This window comes from Sinohyriopsis cumingii, chromosome 11 (assembly GCF_028554795.1).
Source record: "Sinohyriopsis cumingii isolate HCF-2022 chromosome 11, ASM2855479v2, whole genome shotgun sequence".
NCBI classification, from domain to species: domain Eukaryota; kingdom Metazoa; phylum Mollusca; class Bivalvia; order Unionida; family Unionidae; genus Sinohyriopsis; species Sinohyriopsis cumingii.
In genome coordinates this window covers 43,690,801-43,708,422 of record NC_142971.1, presented here as the reverse complement: position 1 = coordinate 43,708,422, position 17,622 = coordinate 43,690,801, and the positions used below count along the sequence as shown (strand labels likewise).

The window sequence follows — 17,622 nt, the reverse complement described above, 5'->3', positions numbered from 1 at the left end:
ATGAAACTGAACAATATGTTCAATAACTTACATGAAGATATACTGACAGAGTTCATGGCGTTCAGGTACTGGTGCAAGGTCTTTGTACGAGGCTGCCAACTGATTTAATGTCACCCATAACATCACAATACGATCCTCAAACTTTTCTGATGTCTTTTCTGTTCTCTTCAAAATCTGGGGAAAAAATGGAGATCAATGCTTACTGAATTCACTATTTAAGAAATACAAATATATGCTAGAAATGAAGTTTTAGGGGAAGGGTGAAGTAAAACTAATTTTAATGCTTACACATTGCTATTGTGCAGCTTCTGGTTTTTCATGCCAAAAACCCCACCAACCACTCATGCACCTGGTCTAAGACATACATATAAGGTCATCTTTTTCAGCGACAATTCCAATAGAACATCAGTCAGTTAGGTGTACTCACCACCAAGAAAGGGGTCCATGTTAAAAAATATTGGGTGTCCCTCTGCCTGCACTTGTTGTGTGCAGTGCACCATCTGACTAATGGAATGGAGCAACAAGCTCCCCATAATGTTAAATGCATTTGACATAACCCTTTTGGAGGAGAAGTGGTTGACTCCTGGAATTCAGTCTCTCCTTCTGAAGGGGACATACAAACAGACAAAGATCGAACAAGCTGAGGTAAAAGAAGGCGGCAATATGGGAACACCAAAATGCTGCTGTAATGAAGTCCTCCAGGGGAATTGATAAAGGTAGGCCCCTGAGGCAGCAACTGTCTGAACTTCATGGGCTCTAAAACTCCCAGTTGACAAAGGAGAACATGGATCTGTCATCTCCATTAAACACGAGACAGCTTGTGTCAATGGAGAGGCATGAATCTCACTGCACCTTCTTGCAAACGCTAGAGTAGCAAGCATGAATGTGAGGTCCTGAATGAAAGCCACACTTAACAATTCATAGGGAGCTTTGGTTCAAGATAATAACAATACAGATTCCATCTGGACATATAACAACGAGAGATCTCTGCAACAGACGAGCAACTAAAAACAACACTTTTTCTATTGTACCGGTCACAGAAGATTCTCCACCCAAGATCGTAAATCGTGGATGTTGAAGCTCTCCTGCTTGAACAAGGCAGCTGGTAACCCTGCCTGAAAACTTGTAATAGTGGATAAATTAACCGAGACGAGCCAAACATGAAGATGGAGAATGAGTTGGCTGTTGAACAGGATGAAGCCCATGTTGCTGACAGAAGATCCTTTCTTTGGGGAAGAGATCTATCAACAGATCTAGAAGATCGCTCATCCATGATCGTGAAGGCCACATTGGGGCTATGAGAATGATACAAATAGTGCAAGTTCTAACTTCATACAGAACCTGAGGTAGCAGTCAGAAAGGTGGAAAGGCATACATGAACAGATGATCCCACTGGAAGCTGAATGTGTCCACTGCCCATGCTCTGGTTGGGGGGATGGAAATATGTAAAAAGAAAGTCTGTTACTGATACGTATGGCAAACACGTCCACCTGAGCTCTCCCAATAAAGAGAACAGTGAATTGGTTGTAGAATACTTATAAGTCCATTCAAGGAGGTCTGATTTGCCTGACCTGGACAGACTTTCAGTTAAAATGTTCTTCCCTAGAATTTGGCAAATTCAGAAGGTGATTTTCACATAGATGGCACAGTAGAAGAGGTTCCAGAACTCCACTGAAAGAAGGGACACGTGTGCCTCAGTTACATCTGAGATACACTATGGCATGTTTTTCTCTAATGAGATGATGACAACTTGAATGCTTACTGGTCGATGCACTCACAACACTTGAAATACAGCTTTTATATTGAGTTATAAATGCAGAGGGTCATATCACACGACTCAAAAGACCCTGAAGAATTATGTCCTCTTGCTATAAATGTGCATATCAACCTGAATCTTATACATTGGAAAACATGAGTATAGGTCAGGTGCATGCATGGGCACCCATCAGGAATCTGTCCCAATATTTCCTCCAGTGCAAACTGTGATGAAAGTCTGGTCCAAGAGGAATCTGAGTTAACAGAGAATCTCTGTGTGGTTTTTCCCTTATGAAAAGGAGAAACTGTAGTGGGCACTGATGAAAGAATCCAAAGGGAACCAGAGGATGATGTTCACATTCTGTCTCATCATTATCCTGAAACTTCTAGAATACATAGAGTCCCTATTCTCTATGACAAGAATGGGAAATGGCACAGTGCTGGTATCTTGTCATTTCCCCTCAAGGGTATAGTAATGCCAAACCAGTCTCCAGCTCAGTGTTCTATATGTACACTCACCTGGCTACATGCAACTCTGTGTATGCAGTAGGTAAATGACTGATGACCCATTTTATATATTTCCTTTTTGTTTCTCACTGCAAACTTTTATTAAGAAATAAAGAGCAGACACACATGCAATAGTAGTTGAATGTGTATGATCTGGATTTTTAATTTTGCTTTAACAATTTAAGTCATATTGCTATGATGCCTTAGTGTGGCAGTTAACAGTGATGTCTAACATTTCAGCAGACATGTGGCATCATATCCCACCCAGTCAAGCTATCTAGACACCAAGCCAACCAGTTCTAACACTAACCGCAATGCTAAGCACCATGCAGGCAGCTGCTAGTAATATTTTTTAAAGTCTTTGGTATGACTCTGCAAGGTTTTGAACCCGTGACAACTCTCATCCAAGGGGGCACTCTAACCACTTATGCCATCAAAGGGATCACAATAACAATCAAGGTTCTTCCATCTCTTGTCCTATGCGAGTGCAGACAGTATTAATGTGCTGAAGAAAACAATGACCAAACCAACAAGATTTTCTTCTGATTCGAGAGAAAGGAATACACAAGCATCTCACTGCCCTTTAACGTTAGGCAGACTGTACTGTTATTCTTTTAACAAAAGGATTTAACCATACTTCAGTTGCATATTTAAAAGTAGGATGGTGTACTCAAACCCCTAAAGGGTGAGATGCACAAGATAACTCTAATTTCCCTGAATTCCAAACAGGAGAAAATGTTACTAGCACATAATTTAAATCTACATTGATAAAGATGACCTTCTACACATCTCCCTCGCTTTGTGCATGAGTGGATTACATTATATGGACAATTCTCCCCTCTATGGGAGGAAGTATTCACATTAAGTGGATGGTGGGTTTTTTTGGCACAAAAAATATAAACTAAACAATAACAATGGGTACTGTATTGCTGCTATTAAACTGTGCTCAAACATCATGGATGCCCCACAGCAGTGTGTGTTTGTGTGTGATTTGGATTTTTAACTGAAGCAGTCTCACACAACAGTGTCTAAAATGACCTGATAACAAACTTCATCCAGGATGAGACAGACAGTAAAGGTAACGCTCTATCCCTCATTAGGTCAAGTGAGATGGTTCTGTAATATATTTATGCCAATAATATTCTTAACACAAATTGGTACAATTAAAATTTCAAATAGCAAGTTGTATTTTTAAATTCTAAGTAATGCTCAAGTCAGAAATTCTTAATTACGGTAGGTTAAGACTTGAAACAACTAAGGAGTTGTGGTGGTGCAGTTGGTAGAGAGCTTGACTTGTTATTCAAGTGTTGCTAGGTTGTTACCCTACCAGGTCAGACTAGGTCAGCTACATGTATTTCTATGTTCTTGGGAAGAGCACTTAGCTTCCATTTCTTCTGCATGATAGAGCCAATAATGTGTTAAAAGTGGTTAAAACCAACAAAATAAATACTGAAACAGTTCACCTACTGTATCTGCATCACATCTTGGGACAAGAAAAATATATATTTTGTACATATTGCAAACATCTAATTTCCAATACTGCAACAAGATTTTAAAAATTCTGTTCTTCAAAAGTTTGCAGTTAGGTGTGAAAAATGCTGACAGGTTTGTTATTTTACTACTTTTAATCAAATTTAAATCTGAGTGCATTTCTGGACATTTTAAATTCCCACAATCAATTCCATTATTAATCATTCTACCATCTAAGTACATGTATTGATATTATAATTGAAAAGATGTTACAAAGCTTACAACTCAAAGACAAAGATTTGTCCCAGAACATACAGTTCAAGTAAGTTACTTCAGAAATTAATTTATGGTGTTCCAACATAAAAGATGCCCCATCATATATGGTAAATATTGTATCTGTTTAGTTTATTCCTAGAATAATGATCAAACTCTCAGTAATTATTATAAATTAAACCTATAGGCTTGTTTGTAATGGGGGCCCCGAGTGGCCGTGTGGTCTAAAGCTTGCCAGTAGCTTCTCGTGGGTCGGTGGTTCTTTCCGGGGTTTTCCCGGGTTCTTCCTCCACCATTAATACTGGCCGCCATGCACAGCCTATCGTGTGCTGAAAAATGGCATTAAACCCTACAACAACAACATGTTTGTAATGAATTTCCTCCTGATTATGTAAGATGAACTTGACCAAATGTGTGATAATCCAGGTTTATCTTCCAATCTTCAATCAAGGTATAAAAACTAATGCTGGAAGTACTTTAATGCTTTGGCTGTCTAAAAGTGACCAGACGAGGGCTCAATATTGATGGTAATCTGCTAATAAGAGATCCGAAAATCTACATCACTCAAAATCCTACCCTCACAAATCCAGAGGCTATCACAAGTTCACCAGTTATCCTGTCTCATGTGCATCTAATACAACATGGGATGCCATTCCCCTTTCCAGGTTAAAGTACCTGTTCATTGTCTTAATTCAGTACCTGTCAACATCCTGCATTTGAAAGTTCAGTGAATGTCTGAAGGAGAAATAACCATGTTTTTTCAAACATCTGGTAAACAAGGGTGCTAACTGCCAGAATGATCACCCACACAACAAACTAGCCTGGTATTCTATCCCAAGTTGTTATAAGAAATACCAAAATACATTCAAAAACCCAAAATACACATTTACATGTTTTTGGTGTATATGTCGGTTCACACCTTGATATTATAATTTGTAATTGTATTAACAATAACAAAAAGCAAAACAAACTTTGATTTAAGCAATTTTTTATTTCTGACCAATTTCTACTGCAGTTCATGTATGATGTCACTCAGTCATACTTGATTTTACTCGACTGGACAGGTATGATAAATGTCAAATGGGTCAGAACATGAAATATGAGATTATGATAGGCCTGAATGTGTATTTACATATTTTTTGTATATACTTATGTGTTTAAATAAAAACTTAACTGACACATAAAATAAAGTAAAATATGGAAATACCACATATAAACATCCAGCAGAAGGCAAATTTTGTAAGGGTAATTTCCTTGACACAAGAAAACTTAATTGTCATTAAAATCAGAATCTGGCATTGAATGCATTCCATGTGGCTTAAAAAATTCTTTTTCATTTTCAATAATGACAAAAAAATCTCTAAAAGATGTTGTTGTTGTAGGGTTTAATGCCATTTTTCAGCACAAGATAGGCTATACATGGCAGCCAGTATTAATGGAGGAGGAAGAACAAGAAAGAAACAACAACCAATGAGAAGTTACTGGCAAGATTTCTTGCATACCCCATTGGCTGAATCGGAGACTCAACCCCACGCTGACAGAGGTGAGACGTCAGTGATCTATAACGGAGAGCACTTTAGACCACTCGGGGCCCCCTCTAAAAGATGATGAATAATGGGAAAACTCTGTTAGAAATTTGTTGGATACATCTGCCAGTGCCAAATCATATTTTCTGTCAGACAAGGAATATCTGAGCATGATTTTTTAAAATGGGAAGTTGTCCTGATCCATATGCACTATACTCAGTTCAAAAATCAACATTCGTACAAGAAGAGGGTAGCATGGCTAGGAGAGAGGGTCTGCTAAGAATTTATCATATTTTTTTATGTGTCAAAATCGAATACACCTTTCCCTCGATATCATGCACAACGGGGTCTACAAACATAGACCGCACTATAAGCAAGGCGCGAGTTACTGAGGAATCTCCAAAAGTTTTACAAAATTGCTTTGACATCGAGAAAACGATTGGAGGGGGGCGCAGGGGAGTGTTAGGGAACTGGGCTGTTTATTGACTAAATTTTACAATCACATCGATAATAATTTTTAATAACGCGCTTTTTCTAATGAAGTTGGTCATTTTTCTATTTAAATAACCTTTATTTTCAAAGTGGCCAACATATGAAAGATACTAGATAGTTCCAACTAGTTGCAACAACCATCACATGTATGCAAATAAATCCGTGTATTATGTCACTGCTTTTTGCTTTCTTGATAAGTCTGGTTCCTGTAGTGGTGTTTAATATTATCCTGCCAAATCAGGAGTCCCCAGAGCAGGGAACTAGACTAACTGTTCATACACCACAAAACTAGATTCCTTTTTTTTTAAAACACAAGACATTTATTTCGTGAGACAATCATCTATGTTGAAACTCAAATTTTCTATTGCTCAATAATCACAATATTGTCGTGAATTAATTAATTGGAATTAATAATGAAACTTCATATCATCCTTGAGGATATCACTAAGCGCCAGTTCAAGAATTCTCTGAAACTCACTTGCCCACAATGATTCGTATCTGTGAAATCAAGCTCTTTATTTTACGAATTATTCGCTTGGCTGCCTTGTTATCTTTAATCACAGTTATGAAAGAATCCGTTAATTTAAGGTAGTTTATGTTACATACACAATAACATTTATAAGTGTTTGATTGATAAAATGAAGTGAGTTCACCCAACATACGACCAGGACCAAATGATTTTAAGTTTGTAGGATTTTCGTGCCTTTTAACAGCAAAGCCCAACAAAAATAAATTCCAGAACGACTGCACATAAAAGGATTCCTTCAAAAATCTAGCAGAAGTTGAAAAACCAGGGCCATCCAGTTCCTATGAGTGTAGAGTTGAACACTAACGACACTTGCATTACCTTCAAACCTCTTTGAACTTGATTGAATTTATATTCCAACCGTAGCTATTGCAGCGTTGTGTTACAATATTGAAAAAGGGGTCATTTTGGGCACATCGAATTGAGTCCAAGCTTGCAGAATTTCAGTATAGGCTTATGAGTTTTTTTAAGTCACCAGCCTTTGGCCTGTATCTCTAAAAAGTTTTCTTTGTGCACTTAAGGTTCTATTAAATTGTCCGAACATGATGGGATGGAAACAGGGTTTTACCAAAAACGTGATTCACAAAGACAATCACTTCTGGGGTTGGAAGTAACTGAAATTAAGATCTGTCAAAATACAAGGCAATAAAAACAACATAGAAAGGATTAAGCTGAGTAAGTTTTTTCAATGCTTACTTTAAAAATCATTTAAAACCCCATTATTTTTGTACAAATTATTTTACTAAATTAACTTTTAATTATATGAGTGAAATAGATCCAAAAGTTATCTGGGATATTTTATCCGTTGGCACAAGAAGCACAGGGCTATGCAGTGTTGTTTACATGCTGGCTAAATATGCCTTAGCTTTGGTCATGTTCTTCAAGTTGACACCAATATGCCTAGAGCATTGGCCAGGTTGTTCCAGCTGTCACCAGATGGAGGGCAAGATTCAACAGAAGAGGTCAAATTAGTGAGGCCAAGAAGTAGGAAATAAGGATATCCATACAAAAATGAAAATCTGTGAGCTGCATATATGAAAGCCATTGTCCAAACAGTGATCACATGCATCTCTTAATTGTACTCACCAACAAAGGTAAAACAGAGGTGTGTAGCGTAAAAATGATTCATAATAAAATAATTCTGATGAGAGAAAAAAATCAAATTATTATAAGGAAACCATGCGACAATTGACCAATGGTGTGTGGTCTTCACTTTAGCAGGTACCGAGATATATTTGCTGGATAAGAAAATATCAAATGGCTTCTGAACTAAAATTACCAACTTAACAAGTGGCACTCATTAACAATGCTGTCTAACAATTATGTACTATAAAAGCCACAGTCCAGTTGTTAATAAACAGCAGTAGATACTCCTATGACGGCAAGAGATTATGCATATCAATCATTATATTTTCTCACTGATAGAAAAAAGGGTGGATCGATGAATAAGAGTAGGCCCTATTAAAAAACACTCTTTGAAAGTGACAAACGATTATACTCAGTAATTATATCTTTATTTCTTGATCTCCTGTTTCATCATTTGATGGCCTCAGAAGAAAGTTCCCGAATTACGTCATCAGTAGCCATATCTGTGGTATGCTGTCAGATTAATGCTGAATTTATATGGTGTTTAGAAGTTGAAATCATTGAATCTCAAGATACCGTTACAAAAAATACATACATAAACTGAACACAAATCAGGTTTTCTGTTAGTATCTGTAATTGTAATTTATAAGTTGATTTTGCTTTAGGTGCCTTGTTCAAAATGGTCAATTTTGGTGATAGCATATAGGAGAAACTGCCAGGCTGCACATTGTCCTAGTAAAATAGGCAGAATATCATCTCTTGGAGACCTTATCAGCAAGCATCTATAATGCTTTTACATAAAGTTAAATGACTTGTTCAGGTAAGATAACTCAGGTAACAAATAGCTATGTCTTTCATATGAAATTAAATCAAACATACACTCAGCAAATACTGCATTGGTCATTTTACTATTTCAATTGTAAATGAATATTTTTTCAGAACCAACCAAAATGTGAACTTCTCTTCTTGATTTAAATAAAAAAAATGTCAAAATATGTGCCTAACAAAACTAATAAAGGAAAGGAATGATCATAGACCTTTATGTGTGATTATAAATAGTGATATGTTTATTTCTTAATCTCCTTTTCATTATTTGATGCCTCAGTAAAGATATTACCTAAAGTTAATCACCAATTATAACATCCTTAGCAAAACAATACCTTGGTCAATGGACACATCAAATATCTATTTTGGGACAGGAAAGATCAAAGTGAAAAGTAAGAGGAAAATTGACTTTCTGCCAAGTAAATTGCTACTTTTGAGGCCACTGACTATATATACATTGACTTTATGGCTTTTTTCCCCATCTTTTTTACTGAACAAGCTTTGAATGGCTCATGTATTTTATTTTACTTACATTTCATATTTTTGATCTGACATTGAGAACATGTAGACTTTAAGTTTTAGTTAACTTGAAATTCAAACACAATCTACTAATAAAAGGCATGATCATATGAATTGAAAATTTTTAATATGTCAAGCTTAGTAAAATATTTATATAATTGAATAAGCAATAAAGTAGTCAGAATTTCGAGCTTGCATTAATTTTTTTATATTTTTCTTGTCTTTTCTTTATGCTAATGCACAAGTGTAAACATTCACATTTCAGACTTAGCTTTAGGACTGGTCCTTGGCTATTGCAGACCTAGACCAGCGAGTCAAAAACAAAATTTTCAAGCACTGATTATTTCTGCGAGTAACCAACATTTAATTTGTATGTACTTTTTTTTAAATACCTCAAATTATAAATGGGACATGCTTTTCTGCCTATTTTCATGTAAAGAAACGTGTTATCTTGTGCACATTCAGCTTATCATGCTGGTTATCACAAGTCTTGATCAATCCATGTTTCATCAAGGTTATCGGAATGAGATAAAGCTAACTTCTTCATTTCGATGATCAGGGAATCGCCTTTCAGAGCTACAAAGCCCCCACAGGCAACTTTATTAATTCAAATATTGATGAACTGTCACAAAATGTATCAATATTAATGACAACCAATTCACTACAATGACAATCAGCAACATGTCAATTTGGCATCATTGAAGGCACCTGCTGGCCACACAATTCAATTGGTCAACGAACACCTGATACTTTCAATATCTTTCCTTTCATGATCACAACAGTTTATCTGGAATGGTGATCAATGCTAACAGTGAAGTGAAGAAAGTATATTCCCCAGCAACGATGCAACCCTATACCCTGCAATGGAGCAAATGAAACTACAAAGCCAAAAGGATAACTTGATTAAATATGTACCGAGTTTTGTTTTCAGTTATTAAGCCCATGTACAGTTAAATATATTGGTATGTTTCTGATAATATCCCATCACCAATGACAGATAACATGAGATTCTCAAGGTAATTTAAATAAGGCTTGCTATACCATATTTGGAATTTAATGATATGCTATTCAATGCATACCATATTTACTTTGATCTGTTTATGTTTCCAAATAAGAATGCAATGTTCTTATATTGCACACAAAAACAAAAAAAAACAAGGGTAGAAACAAACTAATTATTAGATGAACTAATATGGCAGTAAATTCAGCTGAAAGTTTTGAATGAATATAAACACTCTTTTATGTGTATTCATTATTTCTGTTACTGAAGAAGAGGAGCATTTATTTTCTTTCAGTATATGTATAGAACAAATTTAAACATTTTGTCAATATGCCTCATTTTCATACCCCATCCACAAAGTAGTGACACAATTATTGGTACATTTTCCCATGCATCTCTTTTCTTCATATACAGCTCTTTTATCACCTAAGTAAATATCATGAACTGAGTATTCTCCATGAAATTTTTATTTACAAAAAATATCATTAACTTTACACAAAATTCTTTCATACAAAAGAAATGTTTTTAAACAAGTTTCACATTTTTTCCATCATAGAAAGACAGTCTAACCTATGCTGGTACAATAACTTTGCCCGATACCACCGATCAAGGACAGTGCATCATACCAGCCCACCCTTCTGCAACTTTTCCAACTTTATTTCTGACTGAAACCCCTGCATTGTACTGAAATAATCTAAGTATGTTAATTATTTACGAAGAAATCTTTAAATAATACATAAATAGCTTTATTTAAAGATTTAACACTATCAGTACTGCACAATAAGGCAGGCAATATTTAGTTTTATGAATGACTGCAACAGTTTTAAACATCGTGAAGCCGTACTGGGTACACCTCAATATACCCGGATGTAAAAAAAATAACCAACAAAAAGCTACAAGGCTACACTTATACTGATAAAGATGCATCAAATATTTATCTTTTATTGGAAACACGAAAAGACGACGATTAATTTGAAATAAAATATTTAATCGCAATAATGAAATGAAAGTGTTGCGTAGTACTTGCTCTGTGCACTGCTTTCGTTATGATGGCCATTTAAGTTCGGGCAAGCAGCATGGCCGTCTCAATGCACAATATATTTTAATCAAGAAATATCAAAGTGCCATTTCTAGTAAAAAATAAAAAACTGCACATTAATGAATATTATGTCATAATAATCACTTAAAATCGCAGAAGAACATCGCAGTTACCACTTCTAAACAGCGTGCGTGCGAACTGTCACGTCACTAATGGAATCGACCATTTCTCAGGCGGAAGATCGAGAGGGGGTGCTGGTCCTTTTAGAAACCATTTTACTCACCTTAATGAACATATCCACAAAGACGATGGTAGCAACCTTGGGATCAGAGTTCTGACCCTTGTATTTCTCAGCCACATCTCGCAAATCTGCGAGTAAGACTGAAAAATCCATCTTTGAATAACGATGTTTCCTTTGCCTACATGTGTAGCGACATAAACACAAGACAGTGACCTAGATTGCGCCCTCTACCGTACCGCGTTTGAGATGCCAAGGGGAGATACTCTGTTTTGACTTTACGTACTTACCGCTATCCTAGCACGCCCAATACTTAAGTAACACAATAATATCTAATGCACAACGTTGGCGTCTTTTCTTTTTTTTTCTTTCTTTTCTTTTTTTTTTTTGGATAGCTTCATTCTGGCACAGAATGTGATTCTGAGTCCATTCCTCTCTTGTTTTTCATTCGTCACTCACTTCTACTTTATTATTTTAACATTGTCAGTGTTGGCTCCGACTTTCATTATCATCATCATCGCCTGCAGTGTGCATATTTTACTTTATATCACATACAAATTCAGTAACACTATTAATTAATTACATATTAATTAATTACAATTACAAAAGAGGCTTCACTAGATTGCAATATACGTCCTCTTCCCCGCTCCCTCCCCCGACATGTCCTCCTTTTCGATCCTTAAATCAATATAGATCAATGATACGGATACACCCACTATCCAGAGTGCCTCTTTTATTTTCTTCTTTTTTTTTTGGTAACCATATGCTTCATCCCATTTTATATATTTATTTTACTTACTACAGTAGGTGCAACAAAATGCCAACGAGTTTTGACTTAAGGACATTTAAGAGTTTTAGGTGGGAACCGGTCAACTCACCCCACTGCCAACTCGCCCCCCCCCCCCGCCCCCAACTCGCCCCCACTTTACGACAACTCGCCCTCCTCATTATATCAACTCTCACAAGCCAATTAGCCCCCCCCCCATTTTATGTCAATTCTTCTCCACTTTCGAGTCAACTCGCTCCCACCATCAATAACAACTTTAACAATAAATATAATATTTAACACAGTCACAAATTGCAAGTTTATTTCTTCATTCACTGCTCTTTAATGGGACTTGGACAATTCACATATGACAATTCTGCCCAACATGGCTACTTATTTTACACAGCGTGCCACTTTTTTCCGGACTAATTACAAAATGAACGAGCACGTACCACCACTAAGAGAGTAACACTGTTAATATCAAGATTTTTGGCTGCCCTCCGCGTGCCACAAAAAAAAAAAAAAAAAAAAAAAAACTCTTGACGCGTTATCTTGCGGCACGCGTGCCCAAGGTTGCCGACCCCTTGATAATCTAATGATGAAATAGTAGCAATAAAAAAATTCGTGTACAGAAGATACCGAAGAAATCGAAAAAGTCGTAAGACGTACCTTTGCATAAAAAGTTATTTTAAATGAAGAATAAAAAAGATACTCTATAATGTACATAAGCAATAATAATAAACTAATTCAGTGTTTGTGTGATGTAGACAGTACAATATTAAAAGCATTAGGAAACGTCATTGAATCACTGCTATTTCTAGCGTGTCTTTACTTCTGTTCTGAAATATGGAGTTCAAACGTAAAATGATTGGATTTTACTAGTAAATACCATTTGAGAAGATTATAAATTGTTTACATGTATGTGTATTATAGTGTTCTTTTTCGTCGTTTCTTAAAACTTATATATGACCGGTTTTAATGCCTTGCTCCTCGCTGTTGTAAATTATCGGTACTAATGATTTTTATTATAGTATGTATGCAAAGAAAAAACATTAAAAAATTGCTGGTACCAAGCCACACCAGTTTCTCACTACCGGTAGTAATCATTATTTAAAAAATTATGAATTAATACCAGTTTAGTCAATTCTACAAAAAAAGAAGAAGTCTTGTATATATTTCCGTTCCTTTGAGTAGTTGTATGTTGTTAAAATCAGAGCAGCAGTTCTCAAAAATCTTAGGACCTAATTGTTTAGTTAATTATGCATTTCTTTTACATTGTTTGTTCACTGACCTTGATCACCCGCAACAGCTTAAACATGTATGACTGTAACGTTTATCAGAGAAGAAAATGTGCTTGTTTTAAACTATTTGTGGATCAACGTGCTCTTTGTTGACATTCATAAACATGATATATGATCGTTTTTATTGCCTTGCTCTTTTTTGTTATAAATGGTCGGTTATATTTTTTTCTATTACAGTCTGAGTACAACACAAAAATGAAGGGGAAAAAAAGAAAAAAGAAAGAAATTGGTATCTTATCAGAATGATTTTCTTTTTAATGTGCTATACACTTGTTTCTCGGTAGTAGTTAAAACGTTTATATGATTAAATCAATATCAAATCGAACGAATTCTGGAGAAGCAGCAATATATATGTGGGGCTTGTTGACACCTCATAGCCTCGTCCCAACATCTTTGGTTAAGGCGTAGAAGTGACACCCTGTTTTCCTAAACGTGTTGTGTGCTATGGGTTTCCCTGTCCACCCACTAATGTTTTATAAGCGTTATTTGTCTCCAAGAATAATAAAGGAAAATATGAATGTTTTCAGGGTTGCTTTGTGTTTTGTTCGTCAGATTTATTGAGTTTTCTTTTATCCTTTATAAGTTTGGATGGTTATACTCCCTTCCCTTTGCTTGGGCTAGCAGTGGGCTTGGTTTCTATCCCTCCTCATTTGGAGCCTAGGCGAGTACGAGATTCCCTAGGGACTATGTTTCTCTGGGGCGAGTTGACTGGAAGTGGGGGCGGAGTTGACTCCAGAGTGGGGAGAGTTTGCACAAGCGCTTTATATTTATAGGGCAAGTTGACTCCAAAGTGGGGGCGAGCTGGTCTAAAGTTAGGAAGAGTTGCGGGGGGGGGGGGGAGTCGAGTTTGCAATGTGGCGAGGTGACTATAAACCGTTTTTGGTCTGAAATCAATGTCAAACCTGGTGACAGTACCAAGCTTGATACTGATTTCATACCGAGTTTCTTTAGATCTGAAATCATCCTCCAGCTTTGCGCGTTTGTTTTATATTTTTTTTTATATTCCTCGTTTAGAATTAGAGGGTTTCTGCTCAGAAAGGTTTGCATTGATTCCAATGTGATTAAAATCAGATCTCCAGTCTTACGCGGAGATCTGACAGACACCGATCGATCAGAGGTTATGTCTTGACCATGTGGTTCACATATTTTATCAGAACGTTCACTACGTTGACAGATCTAAAAATATAAACATCATTCGGAACTTGTAGTTACTAACGATAACTCTCCCTAACACGAATTTGTAACGCGTTATCTGATAGGCTACTAAAGATTTATAAAGTGGACTGGGAATTCCATTCATCACCCAATCAGGAATTTCTATCAGTGTCTGGCAGTTCTCATGGTAAGACTGTGGAGACCCAAGACTAATCAGGTTTCATTGACTCAAAAAGGTCTGAAATTACAAAATCAGGCTTAGGCTCTGAAAATCAATCTCAGACCATGTGAGTTCAACAGGTGTAAAATTTATGGAGACCTAGCGATATTTTGGGAAAAGTGTTGTCAATATTCGCCGCGTACAGTGTACCAGAAAAAGTGTTGAGCGGAAAATTCGCATATGTGTGAGGTCTGACCAGGCTTACCAACCCCAACCCCATTCCACCCAACTCCAACTTTCCAACGTCGCACAATTACACGGGAAAGCCTATGCCAGCGAATTTGAGCTTGCCACTGCTCGCGATACTTTCCGGGCCGATCAACATTGTAATTATCTTACGAACACTCAGACGTAACCTGTAAACACATGTCATGGCCTTCTGCACCTCCTAAAGAACATTATTAAACCGCCTGCTTACCTGTTTTCTATTCGTTTCAACTTTCGTGCCATGTTTGCCATACAGCACGATCGGATCGGCTGATCAACAACAACGCAAACCCCACATTCCAGCACGGCCAGATCGCATACATTCCTGTCCTACGTAGCATGGACCCGGCACTACATGCCCACACAGTGTTTCCTACATAGGTCATGTTCCTCCAGTGCATATCAGGTCTGAGGAAAGCATTACACCACTTTGCTCATATTTCGTTGATAAAAAATAATAAAAGAAAATGTGCGCTATCCACAACGAATTCTGACAACACGTTTTCTGAAAAAAGGTCGCTAGGTCTGCATCTAGTTCGAATTACGTCAGTTATTTGAAGTCTTGCAGACTGTCACCAAATGAATTAGGCACTTTGTCTCAGCAAGAATTTTTGCCATTAAAGGTTTTACTATATTCCATCATTACCACTGTAGAATAATTTGAGAAAGAAACAGACGAAGAATTTGAGAACTTTTTCGCACACACAAAGCATAGAGAGTAGGATTTGGCTGGGGAAAAATATTAAAAGAGACAAAGTTGATGCTGTCAAGTTAATGTCTTATTGTTCTCATTTTAAAAAAAAAAACACAAACGAACCTTTTCAGAGTCACATACGTCTCTTAGAAAAGAAACACTACCCAATGATTGCCAAGTCAAGTAAAAAGTAAAACTTTAATCCTTTTCCCATGATTCATTTGTGTGCGTGTGTGAATGTAGTGAAGTATCTTATCCATGCTAAAAGAACAAAGACGAAGAGGCTTTTACTCTTTTTCTTTGATATATTCCATGGATATCGCACTCACACTGAAATAACACATCACAAAAGTTCCCTTTCTTTCTATTTTTCTTTCTTTCTTCCAGTGTCTGTCATTTTATTTTTAAATTCACTGGTATGGGTTCTTTCTCGGTACAGCCTTCTAGTTGTATTGTTGTCTGGAATTTCTTGACGGGTATCGTTTCTTCTTCTTTTTCTGGTTATAAAAAACACTCATCCTTTCCTTGTTATCTTTTGTCCTTAGAACACTGAAAACAGAGATCTCTTTTCCTCTCAGTGATAACATGCATCTTTATCTTTGTCCCTCATCTCTCCAGTCTTTTCTTTTCTTTGAAGTTTTTAACACTCTGGGACCTAGTATGCTTTCTCTTAACAGCCCTAACACATTACTTGACTTTATCTCGTTTGGAATAGTCCGTAATCTTGTTGGAAGTATGTTTTCGAATGTCTCTGACGTTTGGGTCGAATCTGTTTTTACTTTTCCATCTTCCTTTTCACGACCGGAAGGCAGAACAAATGTACACTCTAGAGGCGAGAAGCTCTCTCTGTATGTAAGGAAACACGTGGAAAAGTAAATCAAATCACATTCTCGAATCAAGATGAAACAATCACACTTTGCTGAGAAGAAACCTGAAGAACCCAAGAGACGACGACGACTTACGGTGTCGCCTCATACTCTAACTGAGGCGTTGGCACACGTGCATGCAGGCGACTTCGAATAAGACACGAGTGAGCCTGAACCAGCACTCTCTACTTGTACCACAAGACTGAGAGAATCAAGGTAGTCCAGTCAAAATAATGGGTTGAACCAGGACAAATTACAACCGAAATTAAACTAGTTGCATTTCAGTTAGAAGGCTGAAGGGATTCACATATAAAAAGTCCACCAATGTCCCATGGTAGGAACACTGGCTGCCAATAAGTAGCCATACATAGTTAGCTAATAATTTATCAGTAACATTTCTATTAACAATGCAGTTTGTGAAAGATGCATTTAGCATAATATGGTTTGTGATTCATCGTTTGAAATTTGGAATTTCATTAACTTTGCAGTACATTTTATATTCTGTTCATAGCATTCCATGTATCGCATTTACGCCAATTTTGTGTTTCATTGTGACCTTGAAACGCTACCTTGTTTCAATTGTACAACCAGGAATCTTGCTGTTCTTACGCAAAAGTTCAAAGATCTGAACGTAATGCAGCAGTTTCTCACATTATTGAAGTACCCGGATGCACAATAGGGCGTTTCGCACAATTTATAGATATTAATCCTGACCATAATCCAGTAACATTGCATAGAGAGAATATATTCTAGGTAATGGATATACCATACCACCAGGGATGAAAAGGGGGGAAAAAATGAATCCCCAAATACAGGTGAATGCAAGGTACATACATGGAGTGCTTTTTTAAAAAAAAAAAAATTTCTACAGGAATGAAGCATGACGGACAAGCTGATCTACGATACACTGAAGTATGTAAAGTTTGAATCCTTTATGCAAGCAGTTCATAAAGGAGACCAGTATGACAAGTTATCAGTTGTACTTTTTTTACCTATTATAGACATGGCTCCGAATCATATATCATGTATGAGCTCGGCCATGTAGTTTGGTGTGTCCAAGAAAAATAATTACAGCTTGGTGCGCGTTCTGACATTTGACCAGACCCTTTGGTGAAGGATAGTGCTAATCAAGCTAGAAGAAGGAAGTGAAGATGAAG

General features: G+C 36.7%; 1 protein-coding gene across 1 annotated transcript in view; it reads right to left on the bottom strand.

The window, feature by feature from the left end:
• The window catches only part of LOC149788032 (uncharacterized), a 56,111-nt gene extending 44,656 nt beyond the window's left edge, over nucleotides 1–11,455 (bottom strand). Inside the window, exons 1-2 of the mRNA XM_089974312.1 lie at nucleotides 11,302–11,455; nucleotides 32–174 (exon numbers count right to left, since the gene is read on the bottom strand). Of these exons, the coding sequence (XP_089830438.1) occupies nucleotides 32–174; nucleotides 11,302–11,412 (254 nt within the window). The 5' untranslated portion in view covers nucleotides 11,413–11,455. The remainder of the gene's footprint in view (nucleotides 1–31; nucleotides 175–11,301) is intronic.
• Between the last annotated feature and the right edge of the window lie 6,167 nt (nucleotides 11,456–17,622).